Source organism: Diaporthe batatas, assembly GCF_019321695.1.
Source record: "Diaporthe batatas strain CRI 302-4 chromosome Unknown Contig00001, whole genome shotgun sequence".
In the NCBI taxonomy this organism is placed as follows: Eukaryota; Fungi; Ascomycota; class Sordariomycetes; order Diaporthales; family Diaporthaceae; genus Diaporthe; species Diaporthe batatas.
The window spans coordinates 1,843,684-1,861,469 of NW_025408548.1; the positions used below are offsets into that span (position 1 = coordinate 1,843,684).

Below are 17,786 nucleotides of genomic sequence, written 5' to 3' on the forward strand. Positions count from 1 at the left end.
TTTAAAAATAATAAATTATTTTAAAAGAATTTTAATTTATATATATAAACTTTTTTATAAAATATATATCTATTATAAATAAGTTTTTAAACTTTTTTATTTTAAAGGATTAAATATATAATAATAGTAGTTTTTATAATTTTTAAAAATTATATAAACTAATAGTTTATAATAATAAAAAAATTAAATAAAAACTCTATTATAATTAAGTAATTAAAAAAGTTTTTCTTTTAAACTATATTAAAAGATTTATTTAAATAATACCTTTTATAATTAATAAATACTATATATATATATTATAATTAACTTTATATAAAAATATTTTTAAATAATATTTATATTATTTTTATTAATTATTAATTTATATATATTTTAATTTTTAATATATTAATTTTTAATTTATTTAAAACTATTTTTAAAAGTATTTATAATATTAAAGTAATTATAATTTTTATTAATAATTATAAAAAAGGTTTTTATTATTATTATAAAGTATATATTAAAACTTTTATAAAATTAAATATTTAATTTAAATAATAAATAATTAATTTATAATTATTTTTAAATATAAAGTCTTTAATATATATTTTATTACAAATTAATAAATTATTAAAATAAAAAATAAAAAATTATTATTAAATAAAATAATATATATTTTTATATTAAATAGTATTTTTATTAACTTTAAAGAATTATTTTATAACCTTTAAATAATTATAAAAGTTATATAATATAGTAATTAAATATATTTATAATAAATATTTAAATTTTATATAATAATTTCTTTTATAAAATTTTAAAGAATTAAGATTAAAAGATATTAATTTAATAATATTTATAAAAAATTTAAAAATTAAAATATTAATTAAAAGTTAATAGATTAATTTAAAAAAAGGTTTAATTTAATTTTAATAAATTATTTATAAATATTAAAGTAATTTAATAGACTTAAATTAAGGTTAAATAAATATTTAAAGAAAATAATAAAAATAATTAATTAAAAACTTTAATTATTAAGGAGGATAAAATAGTAGTAATAATATAGATAGAGTTAAAGTAAAGGGGTAGTTAAAGGAGGAGGTAGTTGGAATTAGGGGATAGTTAGAATGTGGGCTGGGGACGTTACTTGTAATATGCTAGTTCACACCTCTTATCACAATATTACCTACCTAGGTACCTAGGTACAGTTGAAGCTGAAAGAGATAGATGGTGCATTCTACATTTTGAGCAACCGTGGCTACCTAGGTATCGAAAACTCTGGCAGGCCAGTAGTAACCACATTCTCGGAACCACGGCACAATGCACAATGTTTCTGCCAGACCCCTTGATCGCTACCTCAAGATTTAACGTAAACCTATAACCTCGATACACCTTTTGAGGATCTAGTTTATATCAAGCAGGCAAATTCTTGATGCGTAAACTTGTTCGTCATAATGGAGATACCTTTTGGGTGAAGTCGGCACTTCTAGCCGTGAGACCCACAATGATTTCATATGGCTTGCAGAGCCGCGACAGCATACCAGGGCTCGCGCGGGTCGTTTGATGTCATCTCAGGGTTGAAATTACTTCTCGCATATGACTGTGACGTATCCCCTCACCCCAAGTCTTGCATGCACTGCCTTGATACTTACAAGAAATGGTCATGTTGCCACAGAGTGATACCGAAAAACCAAAGGTGCAGCAACGCAGCGGCCGTCTTGACCAGAAAAAAGTGGATTGGGGTTTTGCGCACAATGACGGAAGCCGGATGACAGCATACTGAGGTATCCATTCAACTTGCTCTCAATGTGACGAGAAAAATGGCAACCATTCGTAGATCTATATAAGAATCCAAAATGCTAGCCTCTCGAGCAAGTAATTGATACTCAGCATAATCAGACTCACAAGCCTACTCCAATCCACAACTCCAGCTACAAACTCATTTGCACATTCCGTCAACAGTCGCCAAACACAAATCCAACATCATGGACTCCCTCAAGAACGCCGCTCAAAACAAGCTCGGCAAGGACGCCCAGCCCGGCAACAGCTTCGAGCGCTCAGCCGACAATGCCGTCAACCAGCGTATGAAACCACTCCCCCCCCCCCCATCAATCCGTCGCCAACAGCCGCGCCGATCGTTTTGTCACTTCCTGCACGCTAACTTGTCCAACAACAGAGGTCAGCAGCTCGACCAGCAAGGCCGGCATCCCCTCGTCAGCCAACAGCACTATCAGCAACTCCATCAACAAGAAGGTCAACGAGAAGATCCCCGGCGGTAACTAAGCCTGCGGGAGGATGAATGATAGCACGACTGTCAACGGATTAATCACTATGTATTATTCAAAGGAGGGACATGTGTACGAGAGCGTTCAAATATTTACAACTAAATAATACTCCATACACCCAGACACAGTGTCCCCGATTACCAGTACATGCGTGAGAAGCCCGATAAGCCCACGCACTGCTCGCCAGACCCCCTGGCAGTTCCAACTACGACCACTTCGCTGCGCTGAGAGCACTGTACTGCGCCGCGGTGATAGGCAGCACAGCGCCGTGCCTCAGGCCGCCGGGGAAGTTCGCAGTGCTAGCATTAGCCCAGCCGCTGTTGCTCCTCGGGTTCGTGGTGTAGACCGGCGCGTAGCCGTTGCCGCCGTAGTAGTCGACGAGTAGGTTCACCCTGCCCGCGGCCTTGTTGTCCCAGTACGAGGCCGGGCCCTCGGTCTGCGTGCGGATGTAGGCGCCGTCGCCGCCGGGGCGGGTCCAGGTGCCGTTCAGCCCCGTCGTCGAGTACTCGACGAAGACGTTCTTGAGCGTCTCGTCCTTGAGGAAGCGGAGGTAGGCGTTGGGCTCGCTGCTGCCGTAGGGCAGGATGTTGAGGTCGATGATGTTGGTTGGGGCCTTGTCGATGTAGGTTCCTGGTGCGCTGAAGGTCTTGAAGTCGCTCGTGTCTGTTGGTTTGAATCAGTATGCATATTACTCGGACGCACGGCTGGACCTGTCTCGCTGTGCGAGCACGGCGAGCGTTACGCATTGAGCGGTGCAAATACACCGAGCCTTGTTGCTCGACATGTGGTACAGAGGGGAATATTGCTTACATGCAAAGCGGATCTTGATATTCGACGGGGTGCCGGTGTGGGCCGTGTCAGACGCCGCATAGAACTTGGAGGCCCAGTGGACCAGGTACTGGCCCTTGTTGGCATCCCAGATCGCCTCGGGGGCCCAGACCATGCCGGCAGTCTGATCCTCGACCTGGACGAGCCGCTCGTTCTTCCAGTTGATCAGATCAGTGCTCTCCCACACGAAGATGCCGCGCGAGCCGGTCCTCTGGGCCGCATCCCAAGTCGTCTGCAACCCAGTCAGTATCATTTCAGTGCTCGTGTCAAGCCGCAGCGCGTGGGGCACAGTAAAACACACCTTTCCGATGTCCAGATCCGTCCCGACGATATACCACTTCTTGCCGGCCTCAGCTCCGCCGCCAGGCACTATTGCCGGGTCGCGGACGCCGCCAGTCCCCTTGGTAGGCACGATCACCGCCTTGCCCCCGTTGAGCGCGCTAAATGAGATCGCGTCGTTCCCATTGCTCAGGTAGAAATACACATCGGGCTCGTCCCCGAGGAAAAAGGCACCCAGGTAACCCGTCAGGTTGGGGTCAGCCCGTCGTTCTGGTAGCCCGAGAGCCCTGAGATCCAGGTGTTGTGGGCTGCGCGCAACCAGTGCCAGGGAGGTAGAGGCAAGCAGCAGTGCTGCGCCGACGGTCTTCAGTATTGAGGGCATTGTCGCGTGTCGTCTGGGGGAAACACACATCGATCTACAGGGACTGATGGGCGGAACGCAGGAATGCAAGCAGGCAACCTCGGGGGTTTAAAATCACGAGCGGGACAAGCAGCACGCCTTTGACCTTCTTGTAAACTCCACCAGATATCGTGACCACTAGAGGCGGGCCGCAGTAATATTAAGGTTACATTTAGGCGATCCTCATGATTCAAGCTATAATGGCTGCGGTGAATGGCAGACGGCTGTGACTCGTGGCGGAAATCGTGTCGGATAAACGAGCATGGTTCCTGCAGAGCAATAACACACCCAATCTGCGCGAGCGTTGGACACGTCTCCGGCGCCAAAACGGCAGGCTTGCACCGAGAAGTGCCTCGTGATCAGCAGAGCTCGGTGGAATGATCCAAGCCGGTAAAGGTCAATCCGCACGGCTTGTAGCGATCCAATGGAGGCCCGCCAGGCCCCGGACTTTTAGTGACAGGCCTTCTCCACAGCCAGGACAGCGGCTCCGTGGTCCCCGCCATCAAAGCTGCATTGAGGCTGGCAATGACAGATGCCAAGCCTTTTCGGCGCTGCGGGGGGGTCGCATCGCACGCGCTCGGGAGATGCCGAGGCGACCAAGGCAATGGCCCGGCTATCCATGTCGGCACGAGCATCATTCTTCGCCCAACTCGCTTTCTTCGCGCACGTGGTTATTCGTCGTGCACAGGAGACCCGCCCACTGACCAGAGTTGGACTCGTGAAGCACCGAGTTGAAGGCAATGCGACGCGTCTCCAGCGCGCAGGCCGAGATGGAAGTCTCCTGCGAGTCAAGGAGGTGGCTGTCATCTTCGTCTAGAGTCTCATCCCGCGTCCTTGTTCTCTCAACAGGTCCAGCAGCCTCTGCGAAGCTCTCGAAGCTCCTTTTTAGCAACTGGCTCCGTGTTTCCTGCGCCGCCGGATCTTGACTGCCCTCCGATTCTTCGAGGGTGAGATCTATGACCTGATGTTCATGAGTGGTGCAGTGATCGCCACTAGACTCATTCCTACTCCCATTATCTTCATGGTGTTCAGAAGCCGTACTTGCTTGGCTGGGTTCTGCACTCTCATCGTGGTGAGATAGTTGCTCATGGGCTCTGTCTTGGGCGGCGGAAAGTATTTTAGCTGCGGGAGATGACATCTCGGCGGCTGGGGATGACCGAATGCGTGATTCCGCAGAAATCTGGGTCTCATGTTCCTCATTGTCCTCAATTCCCAACTCTGAGGCCAACTGAGCCATATGCTTGTCATGGTCGAAGATGTTGTCCGCGCAGTGGTCGCCAAACAGTCCCTCGATGGTGATCCCTGGATCAAGCGTCAGCTCAAAGAAGTTGAAGATCACAACAGTCAATGTTCCTACCTCGTTTAATCCAGCGAATGGTATCAACCGTGCACGGCCAGATATCCTTCGGTTTGAAAGCTGAGACTAAGTGACACAACTCGCCGTATGAGGAGTGGCGAGAATAGGGAAATCTTATCCGATTGCTCAATGTGGTAGAAGACCTGTGCCCTCGGTTCTCCTCCGCTGCGGCAACGAGGGACCGATATACGGTAAGCAGGTCATTGGTTTCAGTTGATCCAGTGCTTTCTGGAATGTTAAGTACAAGAGGATGTCTGGCTGTTATTGCACTCGTCAGGAAAGTATGCAGCAGAAGTTTGGTGTCTTCAGGACTGTCTTGGTCCGCCGCTATCCTGCATGGTTCTGTCAGCATTCTGGATGAATATTCAGCAGCGGGACTTCCTACCTCTCCAACCAATGACCGAGGTCTTCAGAGGTCAAAACCAGTTGGTCGGCATCTTCCAGATCTCCGGCTCCACCACCGATGCCCACCTCGACCATGTCATCATTATTGCGAAGGTGAGCAACGATAGGTGTGATCCAGACTACGTTTCTGGTCGCCGTATTTTGCATGGTCGGGCAGCCAGAGCCCTTTTCGCAGCTGTGTAGTCGGACATTTGGATCTCGAGTTAAGCAGCCAGGGTGGAAGCGATTTCCGCAGGAGAAGCCAGTCAAAGCTGGAGCTTCAGGACTCAAGTGGATAAAATCATTATCGTGTTTGACTCGAAGTGACTCGTAGACCTTCATCTTGTAGTCGTCGACATGTATCTGCATGACAATATCAACACCGACCGAAAGGGAGGAAGTCAGGTGAGGAATGTACCTGAGTACCAAGGGCCTTGGCCAATGCGATCCAAACATCCTCGTAACCATAGGTCCAAGAAGAGAAATAGAAGAGAGTATCATCGGGATACTGGGCTACTTTCTCAAGGAGCTCGCGGAGGCCGTCGGCCTTCGTCTGAAATTGGACATCTTCGGTGAAACTCGTGTCCAGATATATCTTGTCCAAGGTTTTGAGCTGTGCTGAATCTCGTCTGACTGCGTACTCTGCAATGCAAGGATTTCGGATCAAGGCCTCAACATGCCAAGGCTCGCACCTGATATCTCCAGTGTAAAGGACGGCCTTTCCGTCTCCCTCGAAGACTGTCCGGTCAGCTAGAGTCACCAAGCCCGGGGGAAATTGCCACTCACGGAACATGACAGCACCAGGGCAGTGGTTTGCATCGAAAAGTGTTACCCGCACCGTAGTGTTTGGGGTAAGTTCAACATCCGTCGGCGTATTCAGGGGCAGAGCTTTCTGAGGGGCGTCAGGCCACATATCGCGAGAGATGGAGAGAAGGGGAGACATACCAGACGATTCTTCTGATGTTTGTAGGTGATCTCCTCGGTTTCCAGCACTCCTTGAGCAAAATTGATGCGGGACGCCTTCCGCTGCAGTCTCAACAGCATCGCCCTCGTCGCCGCCGAGCAGTACACGAGACGGCCTCTGAACGTGTCAAGGCCAGCGATGTGGTCACTGTGGATGTGGCTTAGGAAGCATGCAAGTGGAGGGTCATCGACAACGTTTCGGAAGTAATCAACTGGAAGAGGGTTAACAACAGCACTTGCACACAAGGGCCGTTAGGTACTCACCCCTCACCCCCTGGAACTCTTTGATGATGCCGTCAAATGTAGACATGATGAATCCAAGATGGGGCAGTGAAGAAAAGGAAGAGGTGATCTGGTTGAATTGGATGTGCGGCTTCAGAGGTTGAAGAAAGGAAGGTGGCTAATAAAGCCGTGCACAAGTTTGAACAGCTGTGACGCAAGGGCAGGCTCAAGTCGCGGTTTCATGGCAAAGGGTAAAGCTGTGCTGCAGTGGGATGGGATATCTCACCTATCCAGCTATGAATAAGTGAGACCATGTGAATTAGAACCGATATGAGAGAGAGAGGACTCGGTCTGTTGACCTTTGTGTTGCAAGCCGTGAACCGTGGAATTCCCCCGGAGCTGAGTGGGTGAGCCCTGGTAACCCTAGACCCCGAGTGACCTGAGTGGGGGGGGAGGGGTGGGGGTTCTCGCTTCGGGCTTTGATGGAAAGGCACCTGGGCAGTTTCTAAAACATCAATCCAGCTTCTCACTAATAAGCACCGATTGGAGCCTGCAGATGCTGCAAAGAAATACAATAGATTAATAATTCATGATGTGGAGTCCAAGCCAAATAGACGTCACAAGCACATAATTCAAGGACACTGGGAATTGGCATGGCCGCTGACCAATGCATCCACATTTCAATCGCTCTCATCACTGATGCACCTGCACCTTTACCAAAATAACTCCCATAAATGCAGGTACGCAATATGGATTTACCTGATGGAAGCCGGCTCCTTATTCCCGCTTACTCCGTATTTCTTAGTAAGTGGCTTCTTAGTAAATCTCCCGTATCATCCTCCACGGGGTTTAGAGCGGACACGGAGGTAAGCGATAGCCGGATGTGGTAAGGTGGAAGGCTTACACGACGGACGTAGGACAACATACGGAGGATTGTATGATGCACTTAGTCGAATGACTTGAAGATGAAGGATTATAAGTATGCTCCTGGGAGCATGTTATTGTCATTCAGTCGATAACTTCCTTCACTCAAATCAACACATTTCCCTGCTCAGTCGCAGTTCAGTCCATCACCTGCAATTAACCAACCTCGTCTCCGAAACTTTCACACCTAATCAGCCCGAGAGAAGAGGCAGCAACAAGTGAATCTTCAAAGACACACGGCCAATAAAAACCACAAAAAAAAAATGTCCCAAAAACAAATCTTCATGACCGGCGCAACCGGCTACCTAGGCCAGGTCCTAACCGAGCTCGCCATCAGCCAGGGCCACACGGTCCGCGGCCTCTCCCGCAGCGAGGCCAAGGACGCAACCCTCACCCGGCTGGGCGCGACCCCCGTCCGCGGCGACCTCGAGACCCCGGACGTGCTGCGCGCCGAGGCCGCCCGCGCGGACGTGGTCCTGCACCTCGCGGACCCCCTGCTGGGCGCGGGAGGCATGGACACCCCCTACGACAAGATCCTAGCCATCGACGCCGCAGCCGTCGACGCCATGGTCGCGGGGCTAGCATCATCATCATCATCATCATCATCCGCGGGCGACGGGGCAGACAGCAGCAAGACGAAGACACTCGTCACCACCTCGGGCACGATGACGGCAGCCGCCGACCCGCACGGCGGCGAGACCGCCGAGGACAGCCCCCTGGACCTCAAGTCCCCGATAGCGCGGTACAAGGCGTGGGACCACGCCCGTGCGGCCGCCGCGGGGCAGGGCGTGCGGGCCCTCTGCGTGCGCCTCCCCCCCTTCGTGTACGGCCGCGGCGGCAGCGGCGTCAGGATGTTCATGGACGGTGCCGCGGCCGCCGGCGCAGCGACATATATCGACGGCGGGGCCACGCGGACGACGTCCGTGCACGTCGACGACGCGGCGCGGCTGTATCTGCTCGCCGCCGAGCGGGGCCGCGCCGGGGAGGTGTACAACGCCTCCGCCGAGACGGGCGTCACGATGCGGGAGCTGCAGGGGGCCGTCGCGGCGGTGCTGGGCGTGCCGGCGGTGGATCTGCCGCGGGAGGATGCGATGGGGAAGATGCCGCCGTTCTTGGTTAACTTCTTGGTTACTGAGAATAGGGCCTCGAGCCAGAAGGCTGTGACGGAGCTGGGGTGGCGGGCGACGCAGCCGGGGATCGTGGAGGATATTCTTAAGGGCTCGTATGTTGAGGTTGCGAAAAGCCTAGGCAAGGGGGAATAAGCGGGGAGGATGTGGTATCTTTCCAGGGAGGGCGCATAGAGAGAGGACTTTGAAAGTTTTTAGACCAAATATGCATTATCGTTTCGCCATTAATTAAGGACCAACGTGACTATCATACATCATCCCCCGTATGTGCAATAAGTGTGTTGTTTGTTCATCATCATCATCGATACCTCGGCCTTTATTCACCTCCTGCCCTAGCGGTGGTAGACACGGTCGCGACCTTCTCGAGATCACGATCCGCCGTCTCCTCACCCACACGCTTGGGCTTCTCGGTGAATTTCTCGAGCTCGTTCATGGACTCTTCCGTCTTGTTGTACCTGCTGTACAAGAACCAGAAGATCCAACCGGCACAGAAGCACGCGACGGCCAGGCCGGTGTACATCCAGAGAAGCTTGGGGTCGACGGCGGTAGGCGAGAGGGCGATGGAGAGGGCGGAGCCGAACGCGTTCGTCAGCAGGAAGAGAGACATGATGAAGGACTTCATGCTCGCGGGGGCTTTGGTAAATGCGTACTCCAAGCCAGTGATGCTGGCAAAGATCTCGCTGAGTCCAATGAGCAGATAGGCGGGGGTCTGGATAGCAACGTGGATGTCATTGGGCGCGTAGGTGCCGTCATCTCGCAGGGCGGCGGGGCAGGCGGCGACCTGCTCGTAACAGGGCCCGGTGTTGTAGATCATCTTCTGGACGCCAGCGGCGTAAGCCATGGCGCCGCTGGCGAGCATGAAGCCGCAGAAGATACGGGTGATGGGCAGCATCTTGAAGCCCATCTTGTTGAGCATCGGGTAGAGGAAGTAGTCGCAGATGGGAATGAAGATGATGATGGTGATGGGGTCCCAGTTCTGCATGAGGTCGTTGGGAATGCCGTGCAGGTTCATCTGGCCGGCCTGCGAGATGAAGTTGTTGAGCATCTGGCTGTAGACGACCCAGTAGACGGGGAAGAAGATGAAGACCTTGCAGGCGACCAGGGCCCTCTTGACCTCCTCGACAAACAGGCCGTCCCAGGTGATTTCGTATTTGCGGCCGGTGCAGAGCTCCTCGTGGTATTCGGGCTTGGCGGCGTCGTAGTTGCCCTTGTGGGTCATGGCGATCCACATGATCTTGAAAGCCTTGGGGATGATACTGCCCTGAGGAGGGCGCAGCTTGTACTTTGACTTGCCGGCCACGAGAACGGCGACGCCGACGAGGAACATCAGGAAGGGAAGCAGGTAGGCGGCCCAGAACCCAACGTTGGCCTCGAGCTCAGTAGTAGCGATAGAGGAGAGAGAGCCAATGTTGATCATCATGTAGAAGATCATGTAGATTCGCTTGATGGTGGCTGCGGGGTCCACGATGACCCTCTCACCGGACTTGAGGGTCTTGACGAAAGGTACCGTGTTGTCGTACTGCTCGGCGATCAATGGCGAGACGTTGGACTTGATACCTCCGGTGCCCAGCCCAATGACGATCATGGCTGCGACGAGACCTCCCAGCGCGGCGCCATTCTCGATGGCAACGGGCAGGGACGTCAAAAAGAGGATGAGGTTTCCGACGATGTATATAAGTGACGAGTAGAAGATGGTCCAGTATTTCCCAAGCCACTGGTCACTGATCACGGCTCCCAGCACTGGAGTCACGTAGCACCAAAACTGGAAGAAATTGGTCAACCCTGAGATGGTTTGTTAGCGCAAACAGGTCCCAAGGTGCTTTCATGTGTGCAACTCGGCAATTCCGAGGACTGCTCACCCGTAGCTCCGGACTGGCCCAGGCCGATGGCGCCGGGGAGGCCGTCGTGGGCGCTGTTTGAGATGTAGTTCTGGAAGGGGCCGGAGAGACCGTAGTATGTGAAGCGCTCGCAGAGCTCGATGACGCAGACCAGGAAGGCAGCCCAGGGCAGCTTGTCGGCGACCCTGCGCAGGGTCTTCTTCTCCTCGTCGGATGGCTCGTCGCCGTCAGCCGTCACAAAGCTTGCAGCGTCGCCGGACGAGAGGCCATTGTCGTGGGTGACTGGCTCGATGCCGCCGGCCATGTCCTTGTGGTCCTTCTTGAGAGGCTCGACCGCGGTAGCATGAAGCTCCGCCGCGCTCGATTCGTGATCCATGGTGGGAGCGCTGTGACGGGCGATGTGTGGGGGCCCCAAACTGAAAGAGTCCCAGGGAGACTCGAGATGACGAAGGGGAACTGGGACGAGTTCAGCGACCGGGCGAGGTGTGAGTCTCCGGCGGCAGCTCTTGACATAAATAGTGTACCAAGGTATGTCCTAACGATGGTTAGCAAATGGGGAAACTCTAGAATCTAGGACTACGAAACATGGATAGGTGGGGCCCCTTTTATCGGCGTCGATGTAATAATACCGGCGCATAAAATTTACCTCACACACGGTAGATGGCCGGCCGTACCACGGGGGGGTTGAATGTCACGGGCAGCCGATGGTCATGCCATTAGTCGAAGCTGGCAGGCTGGCAGTTCTGGGTGGCCTGGTGGCCTGGTGGCCTGGGGGCCTGGGGGGCCTGGGTGGTCGAAGGCGGAAGCAGGCAAGTCCCTGGAGAGGCAGGACCCACGTAGCAGAGCACGGTCATGAGATACGGAGACAGTCTGCAACGTAGCGAGCAGTGCGACTGTGCGACTGCGCGAGACATTGCCCGCAGCTCGTCGATTACCAATCAGGCAGCTGGGCAGGCCAACTCGAAAAGTGATCGTCGCCCTCGACTGATCAAGGGACTCAAGGGGACCGCTCCTTTCCTCTCGCCCGTAATTCTTATTAGCGACGAAAAATGAGCCGAGGCAGTGGAGAGGCACTTGCAGTCTGGGGCCGGAACCTTGCCGAGTGGGAGGGAGTCAAAAGGAAGGGCAAAAACTCATCAACGGGGAAGAGCCATGAACCCTACAACGTTGCGTAGGTACGGAGTGCCTGTGTAGTCTATTACCTCAGGCTGTTCCTGCCGTCCTGGTCGGGTGGTCCATGCAGCATCGCTGATGGCAGCTGCCCCAACAGGCAGGTCACAACGAACCCGTCTCCCCATTTTTCATGCGTAAGTACTTAAGTATTTTACCGCGCACCGAGCACTGCAGCGGCCTCGAAACACCCCGTCAGCCCGTGGCGAGCTCTGTGGGGCCAGGCGGCCTTGACCGAAGCTTGATGGTTTCTGGGCCATTGTAAAGATCGGATCTTGAGCGCCCTCGCCAAGTTTATTTCGCCTCTTTCTCCACGTCTGCAGTGGCAGATAACCTGCAGCGTTTTTGCAGGGTACCTAGGTATCCAAGGAATGTGGCGTCCTTCTAGCGTGCAGTCAGCAGTCAAAACAGACAGGGCAGACTGTCACACCACACCACAATCAGTGGCAGCACACTCCCGCAGTCCCGCTGCCGGTCAGCAGCTACGCTTTCGGACCGCACCGAGCACACCAAGCGATGCCGTCGCCTTGGCTTGAAGAGCCGCATCCCACGACATCTTGGCATGTTGGCCTTCCTCCGTGGTGGCTCCACGCCATGCCAAGGGCACCCGACAGGCCCCTGGGACCACCAGCTCGGGATTCTGGGGTGCACCAAAACCATTCCCACGCCCCACCACTCGCGTGCTCTTTGTGCCGATCTCGGGCCTGATGCATAATTCCGACAGTAAGTGGTGTACTACGTACACATTCCCAAACGACCCCTGCTCACAATTCCAAGATTCGTCCACGAGTTCAATGTTGAAGATCACCCACCACGTTTGGCACCGCCACAAGTGGCATCCTCACCGTGGTGCCTCTCGCACGTCGTTTTCTTTGGGCACCATCCTGACCTCGATTCGAGTTCTCCAACCTCGGGAATCACCTCGTCACCAGACTCATTGAACGACACCACGCCGGTACCCACCCACCACAGTGTTCACCTGTACACACTCGACCAGCAGATCATCGGTGTCATCGACATGCTTGCAGACCTGTTATGGCAAGGCCTAGGATCTAAAGCCGTGAGAAATATGGCATCTGGGATAATAACATTTATCCTTATACCTTGGTAGGAGTTGGGGGCTTTACCTTTCTTGGTTTGAGTATGAAAATGCTTTTTGCATTTACTGGGTTCTGATGTAATGTATCTTTTTGGTGTGAAATAGGTGTGCATCTCTTAATTATAGGTGCGCGAATTCCCCCTCCTGGAGTCTTGTAATGGCATGGCAACCGTACATTTGATGCTAAGGATGTGTTCCCGAGTGCTGTTTCCCCAGGAGTCGGGCCCAAGCTCCCGCGATCATGCTTGCAGTCCCCGTGCGGCCCGAGATCTCAGCCCACCTGGGCATTTGCCACCGACATCTCTTGACATTCAGACTACGGAGCAGCAGTAGTAGCAAAAACAACAGCAACAACAGCAGCAATGAGTTCGAATACCAAGAATCAAGTACAGAGGCTGAAGCCCAACCTCACTGGTGCACAGGAAACACTCCTCGCCATCCTGTACTCGCGTGCACTGGATGCCAAGACCACCGTTCCGATCCTGGGCGATCGGTACGCTGCACGACTTGTCGATCAGCTCGACTACGACTTCTCGAAGCTTCACGTCATCTGGCTCAAGGCAGCTGCAATTGCTCTGCGTGCCAGGTTCCTAGACCAGTGGACCGCCGAGTTCCTCCAACAGGCCCAGCACGACGGCGAGCCCGTCACAGTCCTTCACCTAGCCGCGGGCCTGGACACCCGCGCGCTGAGGCTACAGGAACACTGCAACCAGGACAGAGCAGACTTCCGCTGGGTCGACGTCGATCTCCCGGATGTCATCGATGTGAGAGGCAGACTCCGGCTGCCGGAACCGGACGGCGGCAGGATGCAGTACGAGGTGGTCGCGGCCGATGTGACGGATGAGCTGTGGCTCGCGGAGCTCCGGCTTCCCCGCGACCGCAGGACGCTCGTGGTGTTTGAGGGCCTGACTATGTACCTGCAGCCCGCACAGGGCCGTGCACTTATCGAGAATTTGACGCATTGTTTCGTCGGAGCGGGGAATCAGCTGGTGTTTGACTGCTTCAACTGGTTCCCGCTGCTGGTCCAGAAGTTCGAGCCCATCGTCGCCAACACAGGATCACGATTCTCGTGGGCGATAAACGACCCAGGGGAACTTGAGGGATGGAATCAAAGACTGCATCTAACGGGTGAAGTCCTGCCCTCAGATAATCCAGAAAATTTCCGGCTACCAATCATTATGAGACTGTTCTGTTGGGTGGTCTCGTGGATACCGGGACTGCGAACATCAGCTAGATACCTCAGATACGAGTGGTGATGTGGACTGTCCCCAGGAATTTTCATCTAATAGATAATTGGGACCGGCCCGAGGAGGAAGATTGCCCTCAAAGGCAGACACTCCGTACTGGGTGTAAATACAAAGAAACCATCGCCCATGTATAAACGCGCTGCGAGCTCAGAGCTGGTCGCTTTTCATCAACCCGCCACGAGAGTCCAATCGCTTGACCTGAGCGGTGGATCATCGTTTCCAACAAAACCGAGGAGCCCACTCTTTCTATTATATGACACAAATGACAAGTGAACGCTGTGTATGCCTGGCCACTTAGCCGCCCTGCCGAAGATTATATGCCGTTTGGAAGCGGCATTCGGAGGCATCTGGGTCTGTCTGCCCAGTGAGAGGAAACAAACATGACTCCCGCAGCGCTCAATGCTATGCTGAATGCCAATGTTCTCCCGTAAGTCTTCTTCCGCACACACCCAAGTGGCTCACCACGCCATTACTCCACTCCTCTTCTTTGCCAGCGGGTACAGCATCAGGGCAGCCAGTGACAGTCCCATGGCAATACTGATGCCGATCTGGATGACCTGTAGCAGAATGGGCATAGCGTCGAGCTGGAGCTCTCCGAGGGGGAACGCCATGTTGTTGGCCGTGGTGTTGCGCACGATGGCGTCGGCCGTCTGCAGGCCCGCGGCAACGATGCCCGTGTTGGCCAGTCCCGACGGGACCTGCACGATCATGGCCGGCACCATCCCCGCGGCGGCGAGGGCAAACCCCTGAGACGCGCCCAGGCTGATACGGCTCCTTCGCCGGCCAGCGTTGTTGCCCCTGCTGAACCCCCGGTCATAGATGATGTGCTCCACCTGCCAGCCGAACTTGGAGTAGAGGTTACCCAGCAGGCCGATCATGAAGCCACCCAGGGTGTGGGCGATGGTGAAGGACCCGTGGAATACGTCTACTGATAGGAAGTTGACTAGGTAGCCCATGAATGAGATAAAGACCATGCTTCATTCGCTCCAGTTAGCAAAGCGATCGAAAAGCGGATGATAGAGGCTTGGGGTTATCCGATTCTTACGCTGGGATTTGTCGATACTTTGCCCCACTGATGATGGACACCTGGACCGAAAAGAAAGGCACAAAGAACAGATTCCACCTCCGGTCGATCAGGTTCTCGCAGCGGGGGTTGCTAACAGCATCGTAATCCATGTAGCCGTAGAGGGTTGAGCCAATAGCGATTCCATAAGCGAGAAGGAGCGAGTAGATCAAGGCATACATCATCCTTGAGCCACCAGTGACGATGTTCTTGGACATGATCTCCAGCGCCGCGTTGGTCATCCAGTAGCCAGGCATGAGCAGGTTGATGGAGCACTGAGTCAGCGCCGAGTAGCAGAAGATGCGGTCGCCGTCAGCACCCCGGATAGAGCCAAACATGCGGCCAAGAAAGGACATAATGATGGCGGCCGTGACTTCGAATATGAGGGCGTACAGTGGGTGCGAGGGCGCGAACTTGAGCTGCATGACGCCCAGCAGGCTGCCCGTGATGAAAGCGACGGGCAGGTCGATGAAGCGGGCGCGGTAGGCAAAGGGGGCGATGCCCACAGCCGCGAAGCCGAAAATCATGAACATGAACCACACGTTGTGTTCGTCGTTGCGCCGCTCAATGTCGTCCAGCCGCTGGATTCCCTCCGAGACGGACATCCGCCCGTGCAGCACGTGCTTGTACACCTCGTGGGCATCCAGCATCTTGCCCACGTGGGTGCCGGCTCCCTGGATCAGCTTCACCTCTGTTGGCTGGTAGATCCCTTTGCTGTTGCTTTCGTCTGGGCTGTCAAATGCGACGATGATGTTGTCGGGGACGTAGAGAATGTATATATCCATGTCCAGGGCCCGGGCTGCCATTTGGATGTACGGGACTATTCTATGAGTTGGCGAGCCGTAGACTAGTGTTGCCCTGCATAGTTTTGTGATGTACCGGCGCCTGGTAGGCATATCACATTCTTCTTCTGACAGAGTGATGTAGACCTCGTCCTTGGCTCCTATATTCGCTGGAGGCGGTGAGATTCCTGTTGGCGGCATGGCAGGAGCTGACTGGGTTGAGAAACGATATGCTGGGTAGGTCGTCCGTCCACTGACGCCGCGGCGGTTGTAACGGCGGTCGCCAAACACAGAATTACGGGGACTCTCGTACCACCCGCTCTCCATTGGTGGTGCTCCGCGAATAGTTGGGCTGTCATTGAACGAGGCGTGCCTGGTCACCGCCGGGGGGACATGGGCCAGATCAGCCTCGGGGTCGACCACAATTCCTGCTCTCTTGTCTTCGTCTCTCGTCATGTCTTTGACAAGAAATTCTCTTGTTCTGTGCACTATGGCCTTGAGTTTGCTAGTTGTGGATGGCATATGAAAAAATGCACCGGCAAGCTGTATGACAAGATCGGAATAGCAGGATTGAGATCTTGAGCATCTGTTATGGGCTTGAGCACGGAAGTTGGGAGGCGAAAGGCTTTCCTGAAACCGGGAGGGTACTATCCTCAGCTTCCCAAAGTAGAGAGGACGGGGAGTGTGGCTGATAATCGCAATGTTGAAGCCAAGGCCCAGATCTAGAAAGATGGAAAGTCTCATGTGTCTTGGCAGGGAATTATATTGACAAGCTGGGTCTCAGTAGAGTTTATCTCGATCCGTGTACTACGATTAGAAGTTGCCGGCGGCGTGGTGGCGGGACTCTGTGGCCGAGCTCAAAGCACTTGGCAGCCTCACCTCTCTGATACCAAGACTCGGAATGTGTTGCGTGTGATAATGCCGCAGAACATCTAGATAAATACCCGCCACACGGAATGTCAGACCATCTGCAACTGTACCAGAGGGGAATGGCAGCTTCTAGCGGTTGTCTCCACTGCTTCTTACAGAGTACGTATACCTACCCCAACATTTTCAGCTTCATGACACGAATGGTCGGATCTTGCCATTTCATGGCTGGATGCAGCAAATTCTTGTCTCGGATTTAGTGAAGATAAATTCTTCGAGAAGAGAATATCCTTGACTGGCAGAGTTTGAGATTTTACTTGGTCTTATTGCTACATGCCTATTTGCTTCATCGCTTGATCTGGACCACGAAGCATGGTGTAGAAGCCATTTGGATGGGGGCAGTTGACTTGCGTGCTTAGTTGAGTGATTCCAAGGTTGCTCGTGTATTCGAGTCAACAATCAGTACCGTCACATTTTGTCATGAACTCGGACGAGCCAACGTAGATCAAATTTTCACCGTCCCGGGCTAGTGCTTCAAGATGCGGTGGAAAGTTCCGGAAGGTGACATACTCACACTGTCAATTCAAGTGAGACAGCCAAATTATGCAAAATCTCCGTGCTGCCGCCGCGTTTTGCATAAGTAAAGCCGGCCACTATTCGAAGACGCCATCGAGTACCGTGTTGGTAAATCTTGCTATTTCAGATCCAGGACTTTGAAGTTATACTCTGTGAGAGTGGATATCCTATGGAAAAAGAGCTTGATCGGCTTGCATTGCAGCCTTCATGGCACAAATGATGATTGTCATGATCAGTCTTCCCGATGGCAAGTTCATGGCCGGCGCTTTGGCCGAGGAGAGATCGGCCAGGATCCACGGTTTGGTGGACGTTGTCCCTCGTGATGATCTCTTCGAGTGGACGTTAGCACCTTCGTTTCAATTCATTCGGGGCAAACATGAAGTGTTTGGGTATGTC

General features: G+C 52.4%; 7 protein-coding genes across 7 annotated transcripts; 3 read left to right on the plus strand and 4 right to left on the minus strand.

The window, feature by feature from the left end:
* The first annotated feature begins 1,881 nt into the window (after positions 1-1,881).
* On the plus strand, positions 1,882-2,368 carry KVR01_000819 (uncharacterized protein). The gene is made up of 2 exons (XM_044792079.1): positions 1,882-2,061; positions 2,156-2,368. The coding sequence occupies exons 1-2, from the start codon at positions 1,965-1,967 to the stop codon at positions 2,260-2,262; spliced, it is 204 nt and encodes a 67-aa protein (XP_044650768.1). The 5' UTR covers positions 1,882-1,964; the 3' UTR covers positions 2,263-2,368.
* Positions 2,369-2,469: 101 nt separating this feature from the next.
* On the minus strand, positions 2,470-3,753 carry KVR01_000724 (uncharacterized protein; the record flags this gene model as incomplete). Its single annotated transcript, XM_044782964.1, has 3 exons — positions 2,470-2,927; positions 3,075-3,324; positions 3,394-3,753. The coding sequence occupies 3 exons, from the start codon at positions 3,751-3,753 to the stop codon at positions 2,470-2,472; spliced, it is 1,068 nt and encodes a 355-aa protein (XP_044650673.1).
* A 652-nt stretch (positions 3,754-4,405) lies between these two features.
* KVR01_000553 (uncharacterized protein) lies at positions 4,406-7,047 on the minus strand (the record flags this gene model as incomplete). Its single annotated transcript, XM_044782756.1, has 7 exons — positions 6,740-7,047; positions 6,458-6,687; positions 6,299-6,404; positions 5,931-6,250; positions 5,514-5,875; positions 5,129-5,460; positions 4,406-5,073 (listed from the first exon to the last, which is right to left on the minus strand). The coding sequence occupies exons 1-7, from the start codon at positions 6,783-6,785 to the stop codon at positions 4,406-4,408; spliced, it is 2,064 nt and encodes a 687-aa protein (XP_044650502.1). The 5' UTR covers positions 6,786-7,047.
* Positions 7,048-7,661: 614 nt separating this feature from the next.
* Positions 7,662-11,981, minus strand: KVR01_000258 (uncharacterized protein). The gene is made up of 4 exons (XM_044793147.1): positions 11,665-11,981; positions 11,233-11,598; positions 10,608-11,121; positions 7,662-10,530 (listed from the first exon to the last, which is right to left on the minus strand). The coding sequence occupies exons 3-4, from the start codon at positions 10,960-10,962 to the stop codon at positions 9,065-9,067; spliced, it is 1,821 nt and encodes a 606-aa protein (XP_044650207.1). The 5' UTR covers positions 10,963-11,121; positions 11,233-11,598; positions 11,665-11,981; the 3' UTR covers positions 7,662-9,064.
* KVR01_000879 (uncharacterized protein) lies at positions 7,885-8,883 on the plus strand (the record flags this gene model as incomplete). The annotated part of the gene is made up of 1 exon (XM_044781574.1): positions 7,885-8,883. One exon carries the CDS (start codon positions 7,885-7,887, stop codon positions 8,881-8,883), a length of 999 nt encoding a protein of 332 aa, XP_044650828.1.
* A 1,209-nt stretch (positions 11,982-13,190) lies between the features above and the next one.
* KVR01_000719 (uncharacterized protein) lies at positions 13,191-14,149 on the plus strand. The gene has a single exon (XM_044785674.1). The coding sequence runs from the start codon at positions 13,218-13,220 to the stop codon at positions 14,109-14,111; it is 894 nt and encodes a 297-aa protein (XP_044650668.1). The 5' UTR covers positions 13,191-13,217; the 3' UTR covers positions 14,112-14,149.
* Positions 14,150-14,560: 411 nt separating this feature from the next.
* On the minus strand, positions 14,561-16,403 carry KVR01_000499 (uncharacterized protein; the record flags this gene model as incomplete). The annotated part of the gene is made up of 2 exons (XM_044787678.1): positions 14,561-15,077; positions 15,148-16,403. The coding sequence occupies 2 exons, from the start codon at positions 16,401-16,403 to the stop codon at positions 14,561-14,563; spliced, it is 1,773 nt and encodes a 590-aa protein (XP_044650448.1).
* Positions 16,404-17,786: the final 1,383 nt, after the last annotated feature.